Genomic DNA, 9765 nt, shown 5'->3' with positions numbered 1-9765 from the left:
CTGCCCTGGTCCCACGTCTCTGTTCCCTCTGTTGTAGTGCCTGCATGTGAGTCTGTGTCTTTTGTTCAGTCTTTGTTATGGGTTTCCTGTTTTACTTTGAAAGTCCATGTCTGATGTTAATGTATCTGGTTTCGCTTCTCCTTGTCTCGTTAGGCCTGATTTGCCCCAGCTGTGTTTCCCTCCTGTTACTCATTCCCTGATTGCTCCCTCTGTGTATTTAAGCCCTGTGTTTCTCTGTGTCCGTGTCGCGATCTACCGTTTATTTAGCTGTGTGCTTTGTCAATCCGCCGGTGTTAGTTTATTTTTGACCTTTTTCCAGTTATGTTATGTTTGAGTTCAGCATTAAAGCTGTTTTGGTTTAAGTTTCTCTCTGGAGTCTGCATCTTGGGTCCTATCCCTGTCCGCACACAGCCGTCACCTAACAGAAGATCACGACCATACTATGGACCCAGCAGACATTGAACTTCAGGAGCGACGCCGAGCAGCCTTTGCCCAGCTGGAGGAGGAACTCCGCTGGAAGCCATGGCTCACCCCTGACGTCGTGCGCATTTTCCATGGCACTCGGCTGGCTCTCGGTGGTCCCCAGAGCTGTCAGAAGTCTCCACCTGTTGCTCCGCTGGCACTCAAGATGCGGCCGCTTCAGTTGGAAGTCCTCCGCGTGGCTTCAGGCGCTCACGCTCCGGCCTCAGCGTCACCATTCTGTGCACCGGAGGCTCAGTTGCTAACGCCGCCAGCTACCTCTGCCCAAAGGAAACGGCGCTCACGTCGCCGTCATATGGACACGTCTGAGCAACCTCCGGTGGTGAGTCAAAAGGACTACACCTTCCAAACTCCACCTGAGCTGTTAAACAGTAAAGACTATGAACTTACCTCAGACACTTTCGGGATTTCTTTTCTCGACGAGGATTTGGATTGGGAGGCCAGTTTTGGTTTGAATCCTCCCGCACTAGTTCATCACAATAAGCATTCGTCTGGGATTTTTAGTTCGAGGTCTGCTTGTTGGAGTGGGAACAAGCTAAAACCCAAGTTTGCCGAGTCTGTTTTTTCTGAGACTGTGAACACTGCTAAACCTAAGACTGTATGGACTGTTAAACATGGTGGGAAAGAGTCATCACCTATTTTTGATGAACCAGTTTTCAGTGAGCCTGCTCCTTTGCCTTCCGGTGCTCCTCCGCCCAGGGCAGATGCGGTCCAGCCGTCTCCTGCACCTATATCAGTTCCTCGGGTGAGGGGGGCTAGGGCCCAGTTTGTCCCTGCTCCAGTTTCCAGGCCGACTGAGGCTCCGCTAGTCTCTGCGCCCGTGCCTATTCCGCGGATGGGAGCGGCTACTGCCCAGCAGGCCCCTGCACCGGTTTCTGTCCTCGCTGGAGGCTCAGGTGAGCCCGTCCAGCAGTTTTCCGTAGGCTCGGAAGACATAGCTCAGCTTAGTGCGCATCCACCATCTCACCCACCATTACTACCATCGTTACAACAGTCAATACAACTTAAACTTCTCTCCATAGCTCAAACATTAGCTCACCTGTCAGCTCAGTCACCTGCTCAGTTCTCACCTCAGTCATTCACTCCACCGTCTGTTCCCGCTGGGGGTTCTGGAGAACCGCTTCAGCCGTCTCTTCCTGCTGGAGGGTCCGAGGGGCCCGTTCAGCCACCTGTCTCCGCTGGAGGGTCCGAGGGGCCCGTTCAGCCACCTGTCTCCGCTGGAGGGTCCGAGGGGCCCGTTCAGCCTCTTGCCTCGTCAGCTGGAGGACCCAGCCAGCACGTCCCAGTGTCTGCTGATGGTTCTGGCGAGGCCGTTCAGCCACCACCGGCTCCACCGCCTGGTCCGGCCTCCGAGTCTGCAGCTCCGCCTGGTCCGGCCTCCGAGTCTGCAGCTCCGCCTGGTCCTGCCTCTGCAGCTCCGCCTGGTCCTGCCTCTGCAGCTCCGCCTGGTCCATCCTCAGCCTCTGCAGCTCCGCCTGGTCCATCCTCAGCCTCTGCAGCTCCGCCTGGTCCAGCCTCCGAGTGTTCAGCTTCGTCTGCTCCTGAGATCTCCCTGCTGTCTGTTCCTGCACGTCCTGTCCGGCCTGCACGTCCCGCCCGGCCTGCACGTCCTGTCCGGCCTGCTCGTCCTGCACGTCCTGTCCGGCCGATGACTGGACGTCGTTGCCGTCATGGACAGCCCTCTGAACTACGCCGCCGTCATGGACGGCCCCCTGAACTACGCCGCCGCCAGTGCCTCCCGCCCGGCCGGCCTCCTGACCTACTCCGTCGCCGCCGGTGTCTCCTGCCTGCCCGCCCCCCTGAACTGTTTTCTGGGCTCTTGGGCCGTCAGCCTCCGGGCCGGCCCCCTGAACTTTGTGTGAACTGTTTTTCCTGGCCGCCTGCGCCTGTCATGAGCCTGTGTTTTTTTTATGTTGCTTTCTGGGCTCTGTTGTTTGCACTTTTTTTTGTTTCTGGCTCCTTGTTTGGTTTGTTTCGAGCCCTCCGTCCTGTTTCCCCCACCGCCCTCCCTGGTTGGGTTGTTTTTTGTTTTGGTGTTTCGGTTTGGGCTGTCTGGGAGCCAGCCCTTTAGGGGGGGTACTGTTAGGATGCCTGGGTCGTTGACCCAGGGTTTTTGAGTTTATTTTATTATTTATTATTTTCAGTCTTTGGTTTCTTGGTTCTGTCTTATAGTTTATGTCTCTGTCTTCTCTAGCTGCTCTGTCTCCCCTGTCAGCTGTCTCCCCTTGTCTAGTTCGCGTCTCTGTGTATCCTTAGTTGCTATATCCCCGTGTCTAGTTCGCGTCTCTGTGTATCCTTAGTTGCTATATCCCCGTGTCCAGTCAGTGTCTGTGTCTGCCCTGGTCCCACGTCTCTGTTCCCTCTGTTGTAGTGCCTGCATGTGAGTCTGTGTCTTTTGTTCAGTCTGTGTTATGGGTTTCCTGTTTTACTTTGAAAGTCCATGTCTGATGTTAATGTGTCTGGTTTTGCTTCCCCTTGTCTCGTTAGGCCTGATTTGCCCCAGCTGTGTTTCCCTCCTGTTACTCATTCCCTGATTGCTCCCTCTGTGTATTTAAGCCCTGTGTTTCTCTGTGTCCGTGTCGTGATCTACCGTTTATTTAGCTGTGTGCTTTGTCAATCCGCCGGTGTTAGTTTATTTTTGACCTTTTTCCAGTTATGTTATGTTTGAGTTCAGCATTAAAGCTGTTTTGGTTTAAGTTTCTCTCTGGAGTCTGCATCTTGGGTCCTATCCCTGTCCGCACACAGCCGTCACCTAACAGGGGCGGAGTCTTTCCAGGACAAGTCACCAAATAAATACTATAAAAACATGCAGTAAAACTCATAAAAATAACCCATTGTACAATATTAAAATATTAAAAAGGTAAAACACAGCAAAACATGCATAGTAAAAAACCCTAAATAACGTCTCCCTTTCTACCCCGTGACATATATAAAAATTGCTGTATCTCCAAAATAAAACTATGAAGACACTCAAAATAAATTTCCTGTTGTTGTAAACTATTTTTTGCAACTTTTTTGTATTTAAAGTTTTGAGGGATAAGTCTCTTAAATTTCTCCAAGTAGAAATATATGTTAACAAAACAAAAACGATTTTCAATTTTTTTGTACTTTATTGCACTTGTTTGCAATTGATGTAGTTACTATGGACTTAATGCAGACATATTATTAGAATATGGGCTATAACAGTTGTATTGATGTATAGCAACTTGAAATGCTCCCAAAAATGGCAAAAAATATAAAGTAAGTTCTGGCAGACTTGGTTCTATGGTAGGTCTTAAAGGGTTAAGGCAGTGGCTGGAAGCATCTCGTCGCGGACTATTGAGTAACCTCGGCAGTAAGCTCCGGAGTACTAGTCTCTTGTTGCCTTTTCGTATCGCTGACCCTTTGGATTAATCACTTGTTGTCTGTAAACAGGAATTCCGTTTCTGTCAGGGTCCTGGGACTGGGCGACCCAGGACCCCTGGGCAGTCATGGACCTGTGATACTATTATGTATTTTTGGTGTTGCTTCCCCTTCTCCGTGCTTGTACATATGTGTGTGTGTGTGTGGGTGGCTGTGTGTCTGAGCGCTTGTTTATAGGCGCCGTCAGGCCTGGGGGGTGTGGCCCTGCTAGGGGACTGGCCACACCCGAAGCCACACACCTGCTGCTGATCAGGCCTCGTCGGGGGAGCTACTTAAGAGAGTCTTGGAGCGCCCACCGACGCGGGATCATTGCACGAGACTCCACGTTAGTCTTCTGTTCAGTTTAGTCTGTGAGTGTATGCCTACTGGAATTACGTGTCTTGACGGCTGCCTCTGTCATTTTCCCCTCAGGAGGAGCGTGGAACACCGGAGGGCAGCAGGCACGGGGTGTGTGTGGACACACGAGAGTGGAGAACACGGAGCACAGACTTTTTGGGAAGACACGACACGGGAGTCACGGGAGAGCACGGGGATTTACTGTTATTGTTTCCATCACTGTAAATAAACGCACTGTTTATACACAGAGTACCGCGCCTGGGTCCTCCCTCCCCACATCCCCCACGGTTTGCCACGCCAAACCGTGACAGCTTCCCTGGAACCCTTGGTGTGCGGGCTGCTGGTGTGCTGTGTTTTTGTGAAGTCCCTTGTGTGTGAAGAGCTCCTTTCCCGGATTTCCCTGTGCCCTGGATTCCCCCGCCCTCTCACTTGTATATATTTGCACCTGGTGTTGTATAGTAAACGTAACTGTATTCTAGCTTCCTCGTCTGCGCTTGAGTCCATCCCACTTCGTGACAATGCCATCTGCCATCTTAGCTGTAAAGGTCACATGACTGCATCACATGATTAAAATGCATTATCGTTTTTGAAAACCTTCGGTTTTTTGCAGTTGTAGAATGTTTAGCTGATTTAGAGTTTAGAAATGTGTTATCATAGAATGTAGAACTGTTGTAGAGACACTGCCCTTAAAGTAATAAAGGCCTCACTCTGTCGTGGACTTAGGAGTAGTGTACCCCTCCCCCACTTGAGCTGTGAAAGTAAAACAGAGAAGAGTTTATGCTGAGTGGAAATTCCCCAGAGGAAGTTTTAGGGTGGGGGTCTCAACATTGTAACTGGATACCTGTGGTCTGGAAGTGAGAGGGGTTTTATGACCTCTAGGGAGTTACCTACACCCACAGTGTTTTAACGGTCACGCACACACATCCACACGCACACTCACTCATGAGCACTCACATAGACACTAGGGAACGTGCACATGTAGGCATTCATGTGCTCGTGCACATAGACACAGACAGAGTTTGCAGCACACCGTAGGGGGTTTATGATGGGGACGTTTCTATAAAGCTGGCTGTAACTAACAAAGGGGTGAAGATTTTGGAGAGGGACATTGGCCTCGTCTTCCCTTCTAGAAGTGCATGCTTAAATGAAGAAGAGTAAATTTTAAAATTTTAGTTGTAACTTTTAGAGCTCTGCACGGTGAAGCTCCCCAGTATATCTCTGACCTACTGAAACCTCATGCTTCATCCCGAGCACTTAGGTCTTCAGGTCAGAGGCTACTGGTGGTCCCACGTACTAGATTTAAAACACGTGGGGATCGGGCTTTTCAGGCACCGAGGCTGTGGAACTCTCTGCCGTTGTCTTTACGCTGTCTAGACTCTACTGACTCCTTTAAAAAGCAGCTGAAGACATTTTTATACAAACGGGCTTTTAATTAATTTAATTAATTTTAACTTGTATGTCGGATCTTACAGTAAAGCACTTTGTGATTTTTATCTGTGAAATGTGCTATATAAATAAATTTTACTTACTTACTTACTTAAAGATAAATGAAGATGAATAAAGATTTTGTGGCACCTGACTACTAAGTCCGGTGCCATCTCTGGATGCTCGAGGAATAAAAAGAACCGGGGTAAAACTGATTTGCCAACACAGTCCACAAGGCGACACGAAAACGGCATTTCAAATGTCTCCACTTTGGAGAGCGTTTTCAAAAAGCTCCGTTTTCCTTGACTGAAGACGCCGTCTCAGTTTGGATGGAGAGAAAATGATGCGTTTTCAAACGAAAACGTATTAGTGTGGACATGGCCTCAGTCAGACTCGGCCCCCACCTCTCCCCCCAACAGGTCAATCTGCCTCCCCACCTACTCCACCCTCCTCCACCCATGCACACATTTTACAATGGCAAGTATATTTGTCCTTAAAAGGTTTCCCCTTTTTTTTGTTCACTCCCTCACATCCACCCTGATCAGGAATTTGCTGAGTCCTTCCATACTCTCACTGATTCATTCAACAACTGTGGTCAGAATGCAGCTACCCGTGTCCACTAACAACTTCTTAAACCCATGAAACCTTCAAACTTCCCTGAGAACAGTTAGTGATGAGACCAGGGTGCTGCAGAGGAGGTTGTTCTGGTGGTTTAAGATAAGATAAGATAAGATAAGATAAGATAAGATAAGATAAGATAACCTTTATTAGTCCCACACGTGGGAAATTTGTTTTGTCACAGCAGGAAGTGGACAGTGCAAAAGTTATGAGGCAAAAATTAGAATACAATAAGAATAAATACAGTACACAACTGTACAGAATAGAATAAAATAAAATACTATATACAGTAGAATAAAATAGAATAAAAATATACAATAAGATAAAAATAGAATACGAATGCTATATACAACTGAGTAAAAATACAACGATGCCAGAAAGGATTATTGCACTTAGTGTTATTGCACATGTGTGGATGTGTGTGCTTGATCAGTTAAAGTCTTTGTTGTGGAGTCTGACAGCAGTGGGGAGGAAAGACCTGCGAAATCTCTCCGTCCCACACCGTGGGTGCCGCAGTCTCCCACTGAAGGAGCTGCTCAGTGCTGTCACAGTCTGCTGCATGGGGTGGGAGATGTTGTCCATCAGGGATGACAGCTTAGCCGCCGTTCTCCTGTCACTCACCACCTCCACTGGGTCCAGAGGGCATCCTAGAACAGAGCTGGCCCTTCGGATCACCCTGTTCAGTCTCTTCCTGTCCCCAGCAGAGATGCTGCCGCCCCAGCAGACCACGCCATAAAAGATAGCAGAAGCCACCACAGAGTCATAGAATTTCTTCAGGAGTGGGCCCTCCACTCCAAACGACCTGAGTCTCCGCAGCAGGTACAGCCTGCTCTGCCCTTTCCTGTAGAGGGCGTCTGAGTTATGAGTCCAGTCCAGTCTATTGTTCAGATGAACACCAAGGTACCTGTAGCTGTCCACAGCCTCAATGTCCATACCCTGGATGTTCAGTGGTTGCAGTGGAGAATGCTTGTGCCTGCGGAAGTCTACCACCAGCTCCTTGGTTTTACTGGCGTTGATCTGGAGGTAGTTCAGCTGGCACCAGTTCAGTTTAGTATCCAGGATCAGGAAGGTTTGTATTTCATGGTCTCTGCAGACGGTGCTGTTCATAAGGCCAAAGACTGACATCATTTCCCTGAACAGGTAGGCGGTCTTTGTCAGGTTTTTTCTGCTGATTTGTTGCATCAGTCAGCTCCAGCTTTAGTGACGGCTGCCTCTGCGATCAGGGAAAGTTTCAGTGAGCGTGGCAGCAGTAAGGCGAAGCTTCACAAACACACAATGGTACGTTTGTGTAGAGAATACTTTTAAGTAGATACTTTGACAGATGTGTGTAGCACATCTGTGTTCATTAACATAAAGAGAGAAACGTGTTTTTCCTGCTCTGATCATGTGATGATGGCTTATGATGAGAAACGCCTAAAATGTGAAATTGTGTGTTTGCAGGATCACAGTGAAGACACAACGCAGGGGAACAAAATACAGCTCATCATAAACTCCTCAAAGGTTTCATACTTCACACTTGCTGCTTACTTCGACACCAGTACTGTGAAATATTTCTGTTTCACGGTTGTTATGTCTTTATACTTATTGATTCTTTGCGCCAATGTCCTGCTGATTGTGGTTATCTGTGTGAACAGAAGCTTACATGAACCTATGTACATGTTTCTGTGCAGCCTGTTTGTGAATGAGCTGTATGGTAGCACAGGGCTGTTTCCGTTCCTCCTGGTTCAGATCCTCTCTGATGTTCACACTGTTTCTGCTCCTCTCTGCTTCCTGCAGATCTTCTGTCTGTACTCGTATGTCTGTGTTGAGTTTTGCATCTTAGCCGTCATGTCTTATGACAGATACCTCGCCATCTGCTGTCCTCTGCAATATCACACACGTATGACGCCTGCAACGGTTGTCTTGCTGATTGCACTTTCCTGGTTATACTCTTTTCTTACCATTCTTGCTTTGATCTTACTGATCGCTCCTCTGGAGCTCTGTGGGAACGTCATTAACAAGGTTTACTGTTTGAACTACTCCATTGTGAAACTGGCCTGCTCTGAAACCACAGCAAATAACATTTATGGTCTTTTTATCACAGCTCTCACAGTCTTTGTTCCAGTTATCTTAATCCTTTGCTCGTATGTGAGGATCCTCAAAGTCTGTTTTTCTGGATCCAAACAAACCCGACAGAAAGCCGTCAGCACCTGCACGCCTCACCTGTCCTCTCTGCTAAACTTCTCTTTTGGTGTTTGCTTTGAAGTGATCCAGAGCAGGTTCAGTCTGAGCAGTGTGCACAGCATGGTGCACATTGTTTTATCGCTGTACTTTCTAACCTGCCAGCCGCTCTTTAACCCCGTACTGTACGGACTGAACATGTCCAACATCCGCAAACGTCTGTTTGCTCACAAAAGGAGATAACTGCAGAAGCAAAATCATCATCATGTCTGCTCTGAACACTGTGGTGAATATTGTATATTATTATTATTATTGCATATTATTCCATGTAAATACATGGCTGCCTCTGACTCGTGTAAACTCTTCTGTGCAGATTCAAACCAGCAGCCTCTGAAAGCCATCTTACTCCTCTGGTTGCTCATGAATCTTACAGCTACAGTCACATCCTAAAAGGCTGTCATGATTCAGACTCAAATACTGTGTCTGCAGCATGAATCACAATAGGTTTCTTACACAGTTATTACAGTTCTTCCGGCAGAGGCACAGTCTGCCGTCGCTTTGTTGAGAGATTCTGAGTGAAATGACACACCAGCAGCTGAGTCTTTACTTCATCCAGCACACAGCACATTTTCAGAAACCACAAACAGAAGATTTTAGCTCATACATGCATCACAGCTGCACTTTCCATACAGCCGGACCAACGTGGAAAAATTCAGTAAAAAGGGTTAAAAGTTCATTTGACATCTCTCTGTAGGCCATCCAGGTGCTGGTTGTCTGAGGAGCTTGGAAAGAAAAGCGACTGGACTTTTCAAAGTTTATTTTGGGCCTTTGTTAGACAGTGCAGTGAAGACAGAGAGAGAGGCGAAGCCATGTGGCAAAGGGCTGTCCCGGGCTGGCCGCTCTGAGTCACATGGGGTGCTGTACAGGTGACTGGCTGTAGCTCAGGAGGTAGAGCAGGTCACCTACTAATCGCAAGGTTGGTGGTTCAATCCCCCTAGCATGTATGCCAATATCCCTGGGCAAGGTAGTAACCCGAAGTTGCTCTCCAATCCCTCCGTCCATTGTGAAAAAGGTTGTGGGTCATTACCAGCAGAGATTTGGGCTGAAACCATTGTGAGACTGACAAGATGTGAGTGGACATCAAGGCATCTGGGAAGGATCCCAGAATAAATCGGAGTTGTAAGCCCCCCTTTGTTCAAAGATGGTCATTCGTAGTGAACATAGATGACTTCTGTCAGTTCTGAGTGAGGTCGTTTATGTCCAGAAGTCCAGATGCTTTCTGTTCAAGTCCTTAAAAGTTAAACTGACCTAACACCCAACAGGATCTTGCTGTTCTGCAGGTTG

General features: G+C 48.1%; 2 protein-coding genes across 2 annotated transcripts in view; both read left to right on the top strand.

The window, feature by feature from the left end:
• The first annotated feature begins 442 nt into the window (after positions 1-442).
• The window catches only part of LOC146560418 (uncharacterized), a 358436-nt gene continuing 349113 nt past the window's right edge, over positions 443-9765 (top strand). The window contains exons 1-2 of the mRNA XM_085244410.1: positions 443-1717; positions 1790-1988. Of these exons, the coding sequence (XP_085100536.1) occupies positions 443-1717; positions 1790-1988 (1474 nt within the window). The remainder of the gene's footprint in view (positions 1718-1789; positions 1989-9765) is intronic.
• LOC146560447 (olfactory receptor 51G1-like) lies at positions 2151-8664 on the top strand. Its single transcript, XM_085245185.1, has 2 exons — positions 2151-2258; positions 7702-8664. The coding sequence occupies exons 1-2, from the start codon at positions 2151-2153 to the stop codon at positions 8662-8664; spliced, it is 1071 nt and encodes a 356-aa protein (XP_085101311.1).

This window comes from Mchenga conophoros, linkage group LG14, assembly GCF_057382185.1.
Source record: "Mchenga conophoros isolate Kocher_MC1m ecotype Shallow Benthic linkage group LG14, M_conophoros_male_GT1.1, whole genome shotgun sequence".
In the NCBI taxonomy this organism is placed as follows: Eukaryota; Metazoa; Chordata; class Actinopteri; order Cichliformes; family Cichlidae; genus Mchenga; species Mchenga conophoros.
Note: the sequence above shows the minus strand (reverse complement) of the source record. Positions and strands in the feature narration are given on the sequence as shown.

Bases quoted from the DNA above. Each gene is read 5' to 3' on its own strand.
- LOC146560447 (XM_085245185.1), top strand. From the start codon at position 2,151: ATGGACAGCCCTCTGAACTACGCCGCCGTCATGGACGGCCCCCTGAAC. The intron at 2,259-7,701 runs GTCTCCTGCCTG...GTGTGTTTGCAG, and splicing joins CCTACTCCGTCGCCGCCGGT to GATCACAGTGAAGACACAAC.